The sequence below is a fragment of the Lutra lutra genome, chromosome 4 (assembly GCF_902655055.1).
Source record: "Lutra lutra chromosome 4, mLutLut1.2, whole genome shotgun sequence".
Classification (NCBI taxonomy): domain Eukaryota; kingdom Metazoa; phylum Chordata; class Mammalia; order Carnivora; family Mustelidae; genus Lutra; species Lutra lutra.
In genome coordinates this window covers 60,479,864-60,499,309 of record NC_062281.1, presented here as the reverse complement: position 1 = coordinate 60,499,309, position 19,446 = coordinate 60,479,864, and the positions used below count along the sequence as shown (strand labels likewise).

At 38.1% G+C, this 19,446-nt stretch overlaps 1 protein-coding gene across 1 annotated transcript in view; it reads right to left on the bottom strand.

Annotated features, from left to right (window-relative positions):
* UBE2W (ubiquitin conjugating enzyme E2 W) overlaps positions 1-19,446 on the bottom strand; it is a 78,624-nt gene that overhangs the window by 25,276 nt on the left and 33,902 nt on the right. Inside the window, exons 2-3 of the mRNA XM_047724128.1 lie at positions 12,138-12,229; positions 4,314-4,416 (exon numbers count right to left, since the gene is read on the bottom strand). Of these exons, the coding sequence (XP_047580084.1) occupies positions 4,314-4,416; positions 12,138-12,229 (195 nt within the window). The remainder of the gene's footprint in view (positions 1-4,313; positions 4,417-12,137; positions 12,230-19,446) is intronic.

Sequence of the window (19,446 nt, the reverse complement as noted above, 5' to 3'; positions counted from 1 at the left end):
TCCCAATATTAAAAGGTCTTGCTGTCATTATTGTTTCTTTTAAAGCAAATGAATCAGCCAAACACCTTGTTTTAGATAGGTAGCTTTTTCACTGTAAAGTGAGATACATGAAAAATTAATTACAACTAGTAGGGAAAAGAAAACCCAGCAAACTATGAAGTTTATTATGGTCTTACAGATCTAACTTACTGATACAGAAGTAATGAGTTCACAATGAGACTGGTTTATTTTAGGGTTATTTCCCCCAAATTCTACTCTTGTAAGTAGTGGTAAATTTAATACTGCTTTATTGCATAGGAAGATCAAAGAATAATTTTCTAACAAGTGCCAATGCTGCTGGGTCTCATCAAATAAAATTTTTGGTGAATGAGGAATTTTACTGCCCTTGAGTGGTCTAATCACTTCCTCAGAGCAATGGATCTCTGGAAAGTTTCAGTTATTGGAAAAAAATCTCAAAATCTGTATGTACAACAAGGAACTAATTGCTAGACCATTACCATTATTTTATAATCATAGAGATTCTTGATTAATAAAATTAAAAAAGTATTAGTAGACTTAGAGCAGCTCTGTCATTTTCTCAATCATGGATACTAGTATATACAACTTCTGTGACATGAGTGATGTTAAAAAGTGATATAAAATCTATTCTAAAAGATTGGCAACAACTGCCCCAGAGCTTTCTTTTTATTTGTCAGAGAGAGAGCGAGAGCAAGCAGACAGAATGGCAGGCAGAGGCAGAGGGAGAAGCAGGCTCCCTGCCAAGCAAGGAGCCCGATACGGGACTCGATCCCAGGACGCTGGGATCATGACCTGAGCAGAAGGCAGCTGCTTAACCAACTGAGCCACCCAGGCGTCCCTGCCCCAGAGCTTTCAAAGTTATCCTACTACATATTATCTTTCACTTTTAGAGATAACAATACTGTCTGGATAAATAAGCATTTTCCCCATTCTGGTACTCACCTGTAATTGGACAGTATGGAAAGGAGTAACTTGGGTTTGAGTCCTGACTATCCTATTAGCTAGCTTTTAAACTACGAACAAGACACTTTACTTCTAAATCTTTAATTTCTTCACTTACAAGGATGAATCCCTAACCACTTCGTTAGAGCCGTTACAAGATAAAATAAAAATGGAAGTAACATTAAAAAGTATAATACAGGGGACGCCTGGGTGGCTCAGTTGGTTAAGCAGCTGCCTTCGGCTCAGGACATGATCCCAGCGTCTTGGGATCGAGTCCCACATCGGGCTCCTTGTTCTGTGGGGAGCCTGCTTCTCCCTCTGCCTCTGCCTGCCACTCTGTCTGCCTGTGCTCTCTCTCTTTCTGACAAATAAATAAATAAAATCTTTAAAAAAAATAATAAAAATTAAAAAAGAAAGTATAATACAAATATAACTACATAGTAGAAGGCATGGAGGTAATGTGTGGATGAAATGGTTAAGTTTGAACTTACATGAAAAGCTAAAGCATTTTCAGACTTGACACTGCAGAAAATAAGGAAGCATTAGAGGTTTTAAGGAGGAGATAGGGATAGTTGTGGTGGTGATGGTGGCATTGTGTGTCTGTGCAAATCAATGATGCAACTGCACCTTCAGGGAAATCTAACAGCACTGTGAACAGATGGCTAGGAGCGGAAAGAACTAAAGGCTATTATGTATTAGTCCACATGATAGAAAGAAACTTGGACTACAGCACTGACAGTAGTCTTCTACTGTCTTCTTCTACTTCTACTGTTGTAGAAGCCATGTCTGGTTTGGGTTGAAAGAACATCGGTAAAATAATACACATACCTTGTAAGTAAACAGTTTATTTTATTTTAAGGCCATACTGCCTCAGGTTCAGGAAGAGGCTGGGAAATCAAATCTTGAACACAATCAACTTAACATATTTTAACAGAGTCTGCCTTGCATGAGGAAACATGCTAGTGGTCAAGGTAGAGGAGAGAGATGTTTCATTTTCCCAAGAAAAATACAGTCATGAAATCTGCCAGCAGTGAAAGGTAAAGCCAAGAAGAAACAAACTATTCCCATCACCCAATTCAATCTGCCTGTATGTTTTTATATAACATTTTGGTGAAAGTGAGAGTCGGTTCCCTTTTCAACCTGCAGAGACGATCTTTAAGTACGGAATCTGTCTATTTATGCTTGTGTTTACAAACTGTATTTGTTGGGTTTGGGTTTTGTTATTTTCCCTATTTTTTTTCCCCTTGTGGCGTTTTTCAGGTCACTTTGCTTCAATAACAAAGATAATTATTTTCAAATAATTTGTCTTCACCTTTTCCTGTATTTGTACATAGTGGTTCAGTATTAGAGAAAAGTGCATTGTTTCTGTCATATTTTCAATCTGTGTTGGTGCTCATTTGAGAAAATAAAGTTTTCAAATATTCTTTGGGAAAAAAAAAAAACAAGTAGATAAGAGTGGACTGACTTAAGCACTGCAAAAGGATGTGAACAGCTGCATTTAACAGTGAGGGGAAGGGAAGAATTTCAATGCAAGCAGACAGGTGGACAATAACTCAAGAAAAAAATTTTTTTTTCTTATTTTGTTACTGGAAAAGATTGAGTTTAGATGTGTTAAATTTGAGACATCTGGAGGAATTCAAGTAGTGATATCCAACAGTGGTGTGAAATTAAACCTCAGAAAGAAAAGATCTACACAGAACTGTAGATCTGGGAGTTAGCTGCTTAAGATGGTTAAAGACGTTAAAGAAAAAGAGAGAGAAGAACAAGGGGATGCTGAATAAAGAACACAGAGAACACCAAAATCAGAAGATTCAGAAGAGAGGCCAGAAGTCAAAATAGGGAAGGAAAAAAAAGAATTTGAGATAAGATGACAGAATCCATTACAAACGCTCTCACAGAAATATTCAAGATGAAATTCAAATGATGCTCCATAGTTTGGTATTTGATTTAGATTTAAAATACTAAGGAAAGAATTTAGAGGACACTTGATTTGGTTCATGTTTATTGAAATACTATTTTCCTCTGATGAAAAATCTGTGGGCTCCCGGAGTAAGCCTTCTCCAATATCCCCCCAGTCAACAGTTTGAAGTTGGTGAGTCACATTCTTCCTTTGTAACCCTTCAAAAAACTTAGCTGAAGTATAGAAGAACAGGTTGAAGGTGACAAGGAGATACCACTGCCTTCAAGGATTAACTATCTTAAATGATGCTGGTAAGTCAAAAGGCTACAAAATGTGAAGATCATTTCCTAGAGAAAAGGAAGATGTTTGCTTTGGTTTCTTATCATAATCTACACATGCTTAATAGAGAGGCCTAGAGGTCATAACAATACATAACCGTAAGCTTTATCTTATGAAAATGATAAAAATGGGTTTCCTAATCTTATTTTCTGCTCGCACAAAAAATGCAGAACTCAAGGAATCCATTTCCATTTAATTCTGTGCCTCTATTAAAACAATTTCTTGTATTTATAGCATATTACAATAAGTGACCTCCATCTCTACTCCTACACTCCTTGGTATATATTCTATTTAAAGTGGCAATGAAATAGGATTTTCCTCCAAAATAATGATTTTAGCACTTCACAAGTTTTAGGTATTTGAGAAGTTTCACTATTCAGAACCTCATTAACTAGCAGTACTACACTGAGTTGGCATTAAGTCTTATCATTTTGCCACTAGTAACTCATTTACCCATCTCACCAAGTCAGAAGTCTGGAAGTCATCCTAGAATCTCCTTTTCTCTAACTTCCAAAGATTAATCATTCACCACAGTTAAACGGCTCTCAAAAAAAGTTCTTCTATCATCATTATCCCTTGTCTGAGTATTAACCCATTATGTAAACTAACTGTGCCTCAAATTATAATGATCAGACTTAGGGCTTATGTTTAGATATTTAACATCTTGTAATATATTCTATCTTTATGGTACTAAAAGACTGCAAGGACAGCATGTCAATGCAAAATCAAAGAAGTGTTCCTTTCAACAAATCACTTGCCCCCCTCACAGTATCATTCGATCATCTTATCTAGGAATAAGTGCCTCCAGTTATTCCAAATGCTAAGTTCTCCCACACCGCATGGGCCTGGGTTAGAGTTCCAACCCCTTTTCTGCTAACATCTATTCATAAAAAACAATGTTAAGTTCTCAGAGTATAAAAGTGGCAAAGCTCTAATCTCAATAAAGTAAATGTTCATAAAATTTTGATTATGTTACAGATAACATAAGGAACAAATCTATTCAACATAATTACAATGGATATCTTTATAAGTTTGTATTTAGTCAAAAGTCACTAATTTAGTGTTTTGCTATAATCTAAAAATACAATAAAATGTTAAAAAATAAGGCAGTTACCTGAGGAGAGTCAAAGGGATATCGACTACTAAACTTAAATAGAAGTTGAAATTTTTCCCCTTCATATAAGGTACCTGGTGCACCTTCCATGTCTACAATCCACCTAGAACAGGGGGGGAAAAAAAGCAAATTAAAAACTTCTGATAACAACTGGGATGAGAAAGGGAACACTGAAGACTTCTTTATACCAAGCACTGGGATAAGAGTCATTCATGTGCAACAGCATACTTCATCCTCCCAACAATTTAAGAGTAGGTATTAACACCCTTCTCTGATGCTCACAGGTGAAGTAACTAGATCAAAATCAGACAACTGGCAAAGGACAGAGCCAAATTTTAATCCAGGTCTGAAAACACAAAATGAAAACCCAACTCAAGTGTGCTGACACCAAAGCCTGTACTCTTGCTACTCAATTTACACCACCTTATTTTTCCAAAATACTATTTTTGCAATGATTAAAGATTTTATAGGTAACATCAAACTAATGAACTGCCTTTCTGGTATCATTTTAGAAGCAACGGTTGAATAGGTATCAACAACAACTAGAGAATCATGGATGTTAGACCTATCTTCTCATCAGTATTCTAGAGACGAAACAGGAAAAAAGATAAACTAACATCAGTCCCCTTACTCTGATGGCTATTCAAGGCTCTATAATGCCTTTCCTTTGTCTCTCACGTTTCAGTTGTTTCCTAAAACTCAAAAGAGATTTTTAAAAAATTTTTCATTAACATATAATGTATTATTTGTTTGAGGGGTACAGGTCTGTGACGCATCAGTCTTACACAATTCACAGCACTCACCATAGCACATACCCTCCCCAAGGTCCATCACCCAGCCCCCTCCCCTCCAGCAACCCTCAGTTTGTTTCCTGAGATTAAGAGTCTCCTATGGTTTTGTCCCCCTCTCTGTTGTTCTATCCCACTTTTCCCTCCTTCCCCATGAGCTTCTGTCTTGTCTCTCAAATTCCTCCTATCAGTGAGATCCTATGATATTTGCCTTTCTCTGACTGACTTATTTCGCTTAGCATAATACCCTCTAGTTCCATCCATGTTGCTGTAAATGGCAAGATTTTGTTTTTTTGATGGCTGCATAATATTCCACATGATTATCTATCTATCTATCTATCTATCTCACATCTTCTTTATCCATTCATCTGTTAATGGACATCTAGGCTCTTTCCATAGTTTGGCTATTGCAGACATTGCTGCTATAAACATTCGGGAGCACACGCCCCTTCTGATCACTACATTTCTATCTTTAGGGTAAATACCCAGTAGTGCAATTGCTGGATCATAGGGTAGTTTCTCTATTTTCAACCTTTTGAGGAACCTCCCTAAAGTTTTCCAGAGTGGCTGCATCTGCTTGCATTCCCACCAACAGTGTAGGAGGGTTCCCCTTTCTCTGCATCCTCGCCAACACCTGTCATTTCCTGACTGGTTAATTTTAGCCATTCTGACTGGTGTGAGGTGGTATCTCACTTAGAAGAGATTTTCTATAGCCTCTTATAAGCCTACTTTGTTTCCACATAAAATAATGAATAAACATCTGTTTATAATTATAATCAATCTCTTGCTCACTTATTAGTAAGCTCTATGCCCAACATGGGGCTTGAACTCACAATACTGAGATCGAGAGTAACACGCTCTACTGACTGAGCCAGCCAAGTACCCGTATCTCTTCTCTTTAAAAAAAAAGGGGGGGGGAGTATATTTCTCACTCTGCCCCTCCCCTGCTCATGCTCTCTCAAATAAACGATCTTAAAAATAAATTAATTAAATTAATTAATTTTAAAAAAGGGGAAACTGGGACATCAGGGTGGCTCAGTACGCATCCAACTCTCTATTTCAGCTCAGGTCTAATCTCAGGATCCTGACATTGAGCCCTGCATCTTAAGCCTGTTTAAGATTCTCTCTCTCTCTCCGCCACCCCCCGCCCAACCCTGCTGGTCCTGTATGTGTTCTCTAAAAAAATAAAACAAAATTTAAAAATAATAAAAATTTTAAAAGGGGAGTAGAATAAGGATAAGGCAAAGATGATGGGCCACATTGAAGCAAAAGTGGACTAATCATAAGAATCCTAATTAAAGCAATTGGCCAATTCCTTTCATCTTAAACTTTTTAGGTATAAAAATTATTACTTTAAGTACAGTATAAGGAATTAATATTGAGAATACAGTGTTGAGGTTCTGGTCATCACCCCACATACTATGGATTAGTATAATAAATGTGCCCTGTTCTTTGAAAGCAATCAGCTAACACATACATGCCTCTAAAGGATAGCTATTCATTTTCAAAGTGCATGCTGAATACCACACATGATAATAAAAGATATGACCAAGAAACAATATTTTACAGTGAATTACACAGGTCTGTCCCTTCGTGGTGGACATGAGTAAGCTGTTTTACTTTTGTAAAAAGTAAAACTATTGTTTACTTGTTTTAACTATTTCAATTCTAAAACACACATTTAAAACAAAAGCTCATTACAAAAGGATACTCATCTCAAAGTGTTGCAAAGATAAATGGCATTACATATGCAAAAACAGTAGTACTTTCCTGACATCAGAACCAGGACACAGGTAAATTAAATATAATGCATAAGCTGCATTAAAAACAAAGTAAAAACGAAAACGTGTTCTCCTAACAAACTGGGTCTTTGCTAGCCATCAACATCCCCTTTTATCCCTGACATCTACTATGCACAATGATTATTCCAAGGAAAATCAGAGGACTTCCTAGTGTTCTTTAAAAGTTGATTTGATTTGTTTGATTGAGTGATGAGCTAGTGAGAGCAGGAGAAAGAACAGAGGGGAAGGGAAAGGAAGGGTCTCGGGCAGCTCTGGGCTCAACCCCAATGCAGGGTTTGATCTCAGGACCTTGAGATGATGACTTGAGTCAAAAACCAAGGGTCCAGGGGCACCTGGGTGGTTCAGTGGGTTAAAGCCTCTGCCTTCGGCTCAGGTCATGGTCCCAGTGTCCTGGGATCGAGCCCCACATCGGGCTCTGTGCTCTGCAGGGAGCCTGCTTCCACCTCTCTCTCTATCTGTCTGCCTCTCTGCCTACTTGTGATCTCTGTCTGTCAAATAAATAAATAAAATCTTAAAAACAAAAACAAAAAAAAAAACCAAGGGTCCAGCGTTTTAACCAACTGAGCCACCTGGGCACCCCTCCTGGTGCCATTTCATTCTCTTTATAAGGCAAATTTTAGGACAGAGACACCTGGGTGGCTCAGTCGGTTAAGTGTCTGCCTTTGGCTCAGGTCATGATCCTGGGGTCCTGGGATCAAGTCCTGAGTCAAGCTCCTTGCTCAGCAGGGAGCCTACTTCTCCCTCTGCCTGCCTTTCCCCTTGCTTCTGTGCTGTTTCTCTCTCTGACAATAAATAAAAATTTTAGGACGTATTGTACCATAAATATACCTGTGATCTATCCAAACACAGCTTTTAAATAATAGCTAAGCAAATATCTTAGTAATTCTTCCAAGATCTGGGTGAGACAAGTCAAAGGTGGCATATATTTTCAACATTATGCAGGATAATTTAAAATAACTTTTTGCTAATTGAAAAAGCAATATATGTTCACTATAGAAAATTTAGAAAGGTATAAACAAACAAAAATCACCCAAATATAACCACTGTTGAAGTACTTTCAGTACATTTCATTCTAGTCATTTTGTAGTTTATCAATGGAATTGATGTCCAATAGTTAAATTATGTGTACACTTGAATCAGTTGGTTAAGGGTGTGACTCTTGATTTCAGCTCAGGTCACTATCTCAGGGTCATGGTCCCATGTTGGGCTCCATGCTGGCATGGAGTCTGCTTAGATTCTCTCTCCCTCTGCCCACCTCCACCTTGCTCTCCCTAAAAAATCATAATACATACAAATTTTTAAGAATACACAAAACAAACAAAAACAAATCCTGAGTGTTTTGAGTCCAATTAAGGGCACATGCCCCTGAGGATGAATAAAATGGGAGAAGTCTCAGTTCTTAACTTCCAGTGAGTAGTTATTGTTCTAGGGTTCTAATGTTTAACAGTTATTTTTCATGCATTCATAGCTCCTAATCAAAGAAATGGCCAACTATTCTCCTCCAAAGGAAAAAACTAGCTCCGTTGGATAAATTACAACAGGATACACACCAATATGGCCTCTCTCAGGGATTTTCAAAGGGATTATGTCTATACAAAATTCTGCATTTCATGCTGACTACAGGCTGTAACTCAAGGGATGCCATTCCATGGTCTAACTCTGAGAACCATTTCCCTTTTACTGACATTTAAATTGCTTCTAAATTATCTCTAGAAATAGTAATGTTGAAATGAGTATAGTTAGTTCCAAGTTAATATTTTTTTTCTTTCAAAGACAAGCTTTATGTCCACCAACATGGGGCTTAAACTCACAACCCTGAGATCAAGAATTTCATGTTCTGGGCACCTGGGTAGCTCAATGGGCTAAAGCCTCTGCTTCGACTCAGGTCATGATCTCAGGTCCTGGGATCAACCCTGCATCAGGCTCTCTGCTCAAAGCAGAGAGCCTGATTTCCCCCCCTCTCCCTCTGCCTGCCTCTCTGCCTACTTGTGATCTGTCTGTCAAATAAATATATAAAATCTTAAAAAAAAAATTGCATATTCTACTGAATGAGGCAACAGGCACCCCTGGGTTAATCTTTCTATGTCTCTGTTCCTTCCTTAGTTCAGCATAGGGGTTTATTTATTAGTTCAAAGGATATGATATGCTTTTTTAAAAGGTCTTAACACATGCTACCAAACTGTCTTCCAGAAAGCTGAACTGCTTTTTTTTAAAATCATCATTCTTATTCCACTTAAACATACCTTTTAAGATCTAATTTTTTAAGACTTTTATATCCTGGAAGACAGTCAAAGATTAAAAAAAACTTCTGTGACTCACTTACAATATATTATTTTAAAAGAAAAACTGTCTGACAAACATCTCTAAAACGACAGGTTTATTCTGCAACAAAGATACTGCAGTTTTGGTAGTTAAACAATTTGTGGTAAAACTGCTTGTCAATCTATACAAATGTTTCCATTTGTACAAATGTAAAACATTCCTTTAACCATTTATAAATCATTATATTATGTGATTCTGAAAATGGGAAAGGCTGAAATAGGAAGCACTTATTACTGATGAAAATGGAATATAATCTGTTCATTATACACAACCCCCCCCCAAAAATCTTCATTTAATTATAGAGAACAAATGTCATACACTCTAAATATGTTCTCCATTTTCAAATTTCACTTGATAGAAATTAAAAATCAATCAAGAGTCACAACAAGAAACAGAAGAACTTTAAATAAATATTACTAAGTAATAGAGGCCATCTGAAAGGCTACATACTGTAGGATTCCAACTATATGAGGGTCTGGGGGAAGGGAAAACTACAGAGACAGACCAGAATCAATGGTTGGGAGGGGTGATGAGTAGCTGGAGCACAGGCGATTTTCAGGGCAGTGAAAATACTCCACATGATACCATAATGATGATACATGTCATTGAACATTCACCCAACCATACAGCACCATGAATGAATTACAATGTAAACTATAGACTTTGGGGGATTACGATGTGTCAATCACACCTCCTCAATTATAACAAATGTCCCACTCTGGGCGGGGGGGATGTTGACAATGGGGGAGGGCTGTGCATATGTGAGAGCAGAGGGTATGTGGGCAATCTCTGTACCTTTACTCAATTTGCAGGGAACCTAAAAATGCTTGAGAACCCCAGCAATGTTTTAAAAAGATTGTTAAAGAGCTAGATATCCGTACTCCATTTTCAAACAAACAATATATCCATCCAAACATCAATAGATCCATTCTTCACATCCCTGTTTTTAAAAAGCTTGAATTCTGTCATAAGTATGGACTCAAATCTCAAAGTCAAAGCTAACTAAAATTGTTTCTCTAAAAGGATAAATATGTCCATGAATTCTGGTCACTTTTGCTCTCTGGACTACTTAGTGATATTCTAAGATCACTAATATTTGAATTATTCTTTTTGCCCTATAATTTGGTTTATTGTATGCTTTTTATCTTGTTGCCCTCCTTCTCTTTCACGTTTCTGAAGATTTTAAGGAAACGTTCCATTATTTTATTTTATTTTTTTTTTTTTACGTTCCATTATTTTAAATCCCTCTCCCTACCCCCCATTTCAGAACATTTAGCCTTGTCTAACAAAACTATAAAGTCAAAGGAGTGGTAAAAATAGACTATACTGGGTTGTGAGATCTTAGGATGATACTTTAGAAAACAATTTCAGGGCAACCCTGTTGGGACCCCTCTCACTCAAGAGCTTTTTCTGTATCTTCACTTAAGAAACTTCTATCGCTTGGGGGGCCTGGGTTGCTCAGTGTTTAAGCGTCTGCCTTCGGCTCAGGTCATGATCCCAGGTTCCTGGGATTGAGCCCCACATCGGGCTCCCTGCTCAGTGGGCGGGAAGCCTGCTTCTCCCTCTCCCACTCCCCCTGCTTGTGTTCCTTCTCACTCTGTCTCAGCAAATTTAAAAAAAAAAAAAAGAAAAAAAGAAAAAAGAAGACATTTCAAACTAATTGAAATGCTCATCTTTATGAGAGGACACATATGTATCTCTCTACTCTTCTTGGTTTCATATCTGAGAAAGACTTCTTTGCGCCCAAGGAAGGAGCAGAATTAGACTACTACTGTGTCTTCCTTCTATGGTTCACTTTTTTATCCTCATGAAGTTTCTTATCTATTAAAAGAGGCTGCTGAAGAGTCTGGCATTTAGTTACAGTTCTGTACAGAGCAATTAATGCGTTCAGGGATTAGAGACACCTCTTGACTACTATTCTCTTCAAACCTCTACATGTGGTTTTGAAAAATTTGATAAACAACCTCATGCCAAACTGCTCTATTTTTTTTTTTTTTTTATTTGACAGATAGATCACAAGCAGGCAGAGAGGTAGGCAGAGAGAGAGAGGAGGAAGCAGGCTCCCTGCTGAGCAGAGAGCCCGATGCGGGGCTCGATCTCAGGACCCTGGGATCATGACCCGAGCCAAAGACAGAGGCTTCAACCCACTGAGCCACCCAGGCGCCCCCAAACTGCTCTATTTTAGATGAAGATCATTTCATAAACAAAGTCAAACCAAAGTTTTTATATACTGCCTCTTTAGCAGGACACATTTTAAAATGTTACTAATCAACATATGGTTGGGAAAAAAAAAAGGTTAACAAATCATACATCATATGCAATGTGTATGATACTATTATGTAACACAAAATGGGATATACAAACGCATAGGATAAGATCTATTTATTTACCTCTTGATGGAAGAAAGTGGTATGAAATATGAAAATTCCACATTTAAAAATTTTTTAAGATTTATTTATTTGGGAGAGAGAGTAAGGAGAGGGGCAGAGTGAGAGACAGCAAGAGAGAATCTCAAGCAGACTCCCCATTAAGCGCAGAGCCCAAAGAGGGGCTTGATTTCCCGACCCTTAATCAAAATCAAGAGTTGGACACTTAACCAAATGAGCCATCCAGGTGCCCCCAAATACTACATTTTTTTTTTTTTAAAGATTTTATTTATTTATTTGACAGAGAGATCACAAGCAGGCAGAGAGGCAGGCAGAGAGAAGAGGAAGCAGGCTCCCTGCTGAGCAGAGAGCCCGATGCGGGGCTCGATCCCAGGACTCTGAGATCATGACCTGAGCCGAAGGCAGCGGTTTAACCCACTGAGCCACCCAGGCGCCCCCCAAATACTACATTTTAAAAAATAAGTGTATATTCATACTTTACACTAATAATAAAAGAAACAATGACTTCAAAAATTAAATACTTACTGTGTAATTGAATTCTGAACACTCTTTTCATTTAAAGTCATTCCAGGAGGTGGGTCATTTTGCAAAGCCAACAGTTCTTTCTGCAGTCGTTTCTAGAAAAGAAGATCAACAGTAATTTATGTTAAAAAAAAAAAAAAAGACAATATAAACATCCTTCTAGTTTCCGTCTGAAATCCTTAAGTAAATTTCCTCCAAATGCTCACATCTTTTCCTTTGCAAGAACTTTTCATCTTGTATATATCTTATATGCCTCTTCAATTTTTAATTGTTTATTCTGTAATTCACAAAGTATTTCTAAATAGATTTGTAAACAATGATGCTGTAAAGTGGTTACAGAGAACAGACCACTACCTACAAACGTCACTGTTACTCCACTGAGGTTATAAGATCTCAGCCCAGATTATAACTGCTTAAAAGTTTCAGCAGTGTTTCCTTTACTACTTTCCAATTATAAAAAGCACACTTCTCCACCATCCTTAAAAAATATGTCACTTTAGACAGACAAGCTTGCAAAAAAAAAACCATACAAGTAACCACATATGCAAAAAGCCTTTTGAAAATGTTTTGAATAATTTTAATTTACAATTTACAGCCCATATTTGTTTTCATTCTTAAATAGGATACCTACACACAAACTTTCAATTCCAGAATATAATGTCAGGACCTGAGATATAGTTATTTTTCTACACATTAGATGCCCCCAAATGGCTATATTTTACATTCTTGTTTACACAGTTTTTATTGCTCAACTCTTCCCATGTAATCACTAGTGGACATTCCTTCCCAGTATACAACAAAGCAACACAAAAATCACAGAAGCCCATAGCTTATGGGTTTAAAAACCAAATAACCAATGTTATTAGAATTGCATGTAACACTATAAAGACTCTTAATGAGCATCTTTTCTGGCATTAAAGTAAACAAGCATGGATATCTGTTCAGAACTCAACAATTCTCTGCTTAAAAGCTAGCTTGTAGTTTTTCTGGACAATGAAATATTACTAACAACATAGCAACGTTTCTAGATCTTTTCAATGCTGGATACTTTCAAGTAAGCTTAACATCATCCAACACCATTACAGGTTAGAAAACTTCTCCCTTCTTTCTTGAGAATCACTGCACAAGAACCTATTAATAGGCACATACTTGGCCCACAGACAGCTAGCTATCTATGGACCATCATGTCTTTGCTTTGTTCTCTGCAGCCCTTCTGCAATTACGTTCTTAGATTTGACTGGCTGCCTCCTTACAAGGAGGATGGACAATGTTGTTGATCACAGCAAACCCAGGGCCTAAAATATGCTCAAAAAATTTGCTAATAAATCAATAAAAATTACCCCAAAACTCCCAAGCAAAACAAAACAAAATCTCCTAAATGGCCCTTTAAAGATTTTTTTTAAAATTTATTTATTTGACAGAGAGAGAGATCACAAGTAGACAGAGAGGCAGGCAGAGAGAGAGGAAGGAAAGCAGGCTCCCTGCTGAGCAGAGAGCCCGATGCAGGACTCGATCCCAGGACCCTGAGATCATGACCTGAGCCGAAGGCAGCGGCTTAACCCACTGAGCCACCCAGGCGCCCCCTAAATGGCCCTTTAAATGGCCAAGAATGAAAACTGCTCTTGGATCTTGCAATAGCTAATAACAATGAAAATAAAGTATCGGCTACTTGCAATTTCTGACTTCAGTTGCCTCCCAAAATGTAAAATAATTACAAACTGAAAAGTACTTAAGGAAAATTTTAACTACCTAAAATGTAAAATAAAGCTGCCTGCCTAAATAACTTGTTTTGAATAAAGGAAGATGTTCGTGATAAATTTTTGTTAGAACAAGGTTTTTAATTTATTCCACTTACAATAACAAATGTGGGTTATATGATCAAGTAAATGTTTTTATTAAGCTTTTTATTTTAATTCCAGTATAGTTAACATACAGTGTTATATTAGCAGGTATACAATATAGTGATTCAGCGATCAAGTACATTTTTTTTTTAAAGATTTTTTATTTATTTGACAGAGAGAGAGAGATCACAAGTAGACAGAGAGGCAAGCAGAGAGAGAGAGAGGAGGAAGCAGGCTCCCTGCTGAGCAGAGAGCCCGATGCGGGACTCGATCCCAGGACCCCGAGATCATGACCTGAGCCGAAGGCAGCGGCTTAACCCACTGAGCCACCCAGGCGCCCGATCAAGTACATTTTTAAAAACACTGTTTTCTTCAATGCAGGGCTTCTCAGAGATTTCTAATATACTAACTTGCACAATGATTCTCCAAGGGGAAGAAGATAACACAGAGGCTTCCAAAAGTAATGGAATCCCTTAGTGTAAAGCATCTTGGAAAAATCTTGTTTCAATAACCACATTTTGGGTAACACTGCTGTAGAAACTCTCCAGATCTTGAGAACCTCACTGAAACAGGGAAAGCAATCCCTTATTATCAAATCAAGGAAAGTCCATTTGCATAGCTACTAACTGAAACAGAAGGATAAAAAGGTAAGCTATGAAGAGTTTTACTGGCATAATTATCCCTAGGTCTCCTAAACATAGTGATACAAAAAAAAATGTTTTCCACACCCTGATACTACTACTCCTTACATGTTCACAAGAGACTTGTGATGACCAAACTCCAAGAGAATCTCCAATTAACTGTTTCCTTATATTAACATTTTTCTGTAGTTCCTTCCCACACTATACCCAAACTGTCAGTGACCAACAGAATATAGCAGAAACAATGTTACTCCCAAGATTAGGTTCTAAAAGACTATGGTTTACATTTTGGTCACTCTCTGTAGAATCATTTGCCATACTATAAACAGCCCAATTCAGAAGCTCACATGCTAAGATTACTGGCCTCCTGGGGCACCTGGATGGCTCAATGGATTAAGCCGCTGTCTTCCACTCAGGTCATGATCTCAGGGTCCTGGGATCGAGCCCTGCATCGGGCTCTGCTCAGCGGGGAGCCTGTCCACCCCCGCCCCCCGCCTACTTGTGATCTCTGTCAAATAAATAAAATCTTAAAAAAAAAAAAAGAAGCAGTAATTCCTTGGAGAAGGCAGGACATGTATTTATTTATTTATTTTTAAAAAACTTTGTTTGAGAGAGAGTGTGTATGTGCGTGCGCGCATGCAGGCAGAGGGAAAGAAAGCAGCAGACTCCTCACTGAACACAGAGCCCAATCCCAGGACCCTGAGATCAAAACCCGAGTCAAAGTCAGGTACTTAACTGACTCAGCCACCCAGGTGCCCCAACATGTCTTTAAGTAACCAATCGGTCCTCTCAAGGGTCCACTGGATCTTCTAAGCAACTGGTTCTATCAGCTATACTCAAAAATAAAACAAAACAAAAAAAAGGCGGGGGGGGGGGGGACCTGATTCTGAGTTTCCTGAATGTGGAACCAGAAGCTAAAAGAGAAGGATCTAAAAAATTTGATGTAAAAAAAAAAAAAAAAAAAAAAAAAATTCCTCCTCACTTGAGGATATGAAGAACTACTGTAAACTAGAGATCACACCACGTAGCCTCAATAAACAGAGCTATTATCTCATGAGGAGGTATTCAGCTCTGAACTTTGAAGACAAATCGTAGAAAAAGTAGAAGAGAAACACTCACAAAAGCAACGATACCACTCGTGAAAACTAGCATGGCAAAACGGTCAGCTTTCCCAGACAGTGCTGAAAATGGCAGCGACAGAATGAGGTAACTGGAAATAATGGGAAATAACTGCAAAAGGTAACTACTGTAACCAAAGAAGCAGGAAACTACCCAGAAACCAGTGGGTGAGGAAGAAGCCAAGAAATTAGACTTCCAGTAGTTCTTGACCAAATATCACCCTTTTCTGTACCTAAACCGGTGAGGTATGGGAAAACTAATTACATACATTGCAAATGTACCATGTTCTCTGAATCTAAGAAACATCATCCTGAGATGCGCCGTTATCTTACGGGACACCAGAGAAGGAAAACTGCCGTCAATCAAACACCACCAGTAACACATAGATTACAGATGTTTAAGTATTTTTTAAAAATGTATATTTGAAAATCTATGAACATTATAGTAATAAAAGTTTAATTTCTGAGTAAGTTGAATATGGCTAAAATGATTCTTTTCTCAATATTTAACACCTAACCAAAAATACATGATCTCAATCTTTAAATATACACTTTACTTCCAGAATTTACCTAACAGCGGTACACAGACATCTTGTCCTCCCTGGCTAAAAGGCCTGAAGTTACTAGCAAGAAAATTTCTTTTTCTCATCTTGTTCATCAAAAACAGCCAGGCCCAGAACCTAAATGTTTGGAAGCACCTCAAACATAGAGTAAATCTGAAAACTCCATGTAAGCCTCATCTTATGTTGGCTCGAGTCTGGAAGACTCATAGGAATTTGAGCTCTGAGAGATCCTGGTGGATTTATATACTCAGTAAGAAAGATCTTGATACATCTAGATACCTTGAGAAGCAATGCTTATAAACACTTTCAGAACTGGTTTGGCTTGAGGCACCTCACTGGCACAGTCAGTAGAACCTGCAACTTTTGATATCAGGGTGGTAAATTTAAGCCCCATGTTGGGTGGGGAGCCTACATAAAACAACAACAACAAAAACACCAAACTGGTTTGGCTTTTCAGTGGCTCTGGCTTGACAGACCAGCCATGAATGCAAATGGCTCAACCCCACCCTTCATTACCTAACAAAAGAGTCTGTTTATTTTTGGTGGATACGCCACATTATTTTTGTTTAACCCTACTCATCTTCAGTGACAGAATCAATACTACAAACATTTATTGCTTCACGTGTTCTTAAACTATAATCTACTGCCTCACTGAAACTAGCTGGAGAAACATATTATTAAATTATCAAGGATAATTTCTCCAACTCCTCATTAAATGAAAAGCACGGCCTGGTACCAGGTCCACACACCACACTTTGTGTAGCACAAGCTAAACCATAAAGTATTATCCTAATGGTGTGATCTCTGCCTCTTCAGCTACTGTAATTTTCATCAATGTTCACTGTTAAATATTATTCCAGTTTTTGCTATTTTTACACAGCTGAGGATGATGGGTATGACAGTATTAAAAAAAAAAGTACTACTATGGTTGTTCCATAGTGCACACTACTGTTTAAGCTGAAAAATACATCAAATGAAATGCCAGTTGTGAATGCAACATAAAAGTTCATACAGGAAACTGAAAGTGCTAACTCCGTGAATACACAAGTGGTAAGAAGTTAAACAGCCTCACTGATGATATGAACAAAGTCTAACTGGTCTGGATTGATCAAACCAGCCACAAGAGCCCCTTCAGCCAAAGCCCAATCCAGAGTTAGGCACTAACTCTTCAAATCTGTGAAATCTAAGAAAGGTGAGGAAGCTGCAGAAGAAAGGTCTGAAGCTGGCAGAGACTGGTTCATAAGGTTTAAGGAAAGAAAAGAAGCTGTTTCCATAACATGAAAGTGCAAGGTGAAGCGGCAATTTCTCCAAAAGATCCAGCTAAGATAATTAACGAGGGTGGTTCACTAAACAACAGATTTTTAATGGAGATGAAACTGTCTTCTATTAGAAGAAGATGCCATCTAAAACTTCCATAGCTAGAGAATAGAAGTCAATGACTGGATTCAAAAGCTTCGAAGGACAGGCTGGCTCTTGTTAGGGACTAACACAGCTGTGGACTTTAAGCTGAAGTCAATGCTCACTGACGATTCAAAAAATCCTAGAGCCCTACAGAATTATGCTGAATCTACTTTCACTCTGTTCTGTAAACAGAACAACAAAGCCTGGATGACAGCACGTCTGTTTATAACAGTTTACTGAATATTTTAAGTCTACTCTTGAGACCTACTGCTCAGGGAAAAGATTCCTTTCAAAATATTGCTCCTCATTGACAATGTACCTAGTCACCCAAGAGCTCTGATGGAGACATGCAAAGAGATTAATGTTGTTCTCCTGCCAGCTAACATAACATCTATTCTGCAGTCACAGATCATGGACTAATTCTGAGTTTCAAGTTTCATTATTTAAACACATTTCATAAGATATAGTTCCAATAGAGTTAATTCCTCTGATGCATCTGGGCAAAGCAAACTGAAAATCTTCTGGAAAGGATTTACTCTTCTAGGTGCCATTAAGAACATGTGTAATTTACAGGATGAAGTCAAAATATCAATACTAGCAGGAGTGTACTTGATTCCAATCCTCATGGATGACTCTGAGGGGTTCAAGAATTCAGTGAAGGAAGTAACTGCAGATGTGGTAGAAACAGCAAAAGAAGAATTAGAAGTGGAGCCTGAAGATGTGACAGAACTGCTGTGATCTCATGATAAAATTTGAATGGATGACGAGTTGCTTCTAACAGATGAAGAAAGTGGTTTCTTGAGATGGAATCTACTGGTAAAGATGCTGTGACAATTGCTGAAATAAGAAAGGATTCAGAGTACTACATAAACTTAGTTAATAAAGCATTCTAGGGTTTGAAAGGATTGATTCCTATTTTGAAAAAGTTCTACTGTGGGTCAGATACTGTTAAACACAGAAATAGATCCTGAAAGGAAGAGTTGATCGATATGGCAAATTTCACTCTTGATCGATATGGCAAAAGCCACCCCCACCTTCAGCACCTACAACCCTGATCAGTCAGTGAGCATCAACAGCAAGACAAGAACCTCCACCAGCAAAAGGATTACAATTCACTGAGAGCTCAATGGTGGTCAGCATTCTTGAGTAGTAAAGTATTTTTCTTTTCTATTCAAAGATTTTCATTTAGTTATTTGACATAGAGAGACAGAAAGAGAGGGAACACAAGCAGGGGGAGTTGGAGAGGGAGAATCAGGCTTACCACCAAGCAGAGAGCCTGATGCAAGTCTCAATCCCAGGACCCTGGGACTATGACCTGAGCCAAAGGCAGGTGCTTAACAACTGAGCCACCCAGGTGCCTGAAAAGTATTTTTCAATTGAAATTGAAAAGTAGTTTTCAATTACCCTATGCACACTGTTTTTTCAGACATAATGTTACTGCATACTTAAAAGACTATAATATAGTGTAAATATAACTTTTATATGCACTGGGAAACCAGAAAATACATCTGACTTACTTTATTATGATATTTGCTTTGATGCAGTGGTCTAAACCAAACCCACAGTATCTCTGAAGTATGCCTGTATTCTAAAGAGTAAAAATTCTGGAGCACCTGGGTGGCTCCATAGGTGAAGCATCCAACTCTTGATTTCCGCTCAGGTTGCGATCTCAGAGTTGTGAGATCTAGCCCCAGCTCAGGCTCTGCGCTCAGCAGGGCGTCTGCTTGAGATTCTCTGCCCCTCAGGAC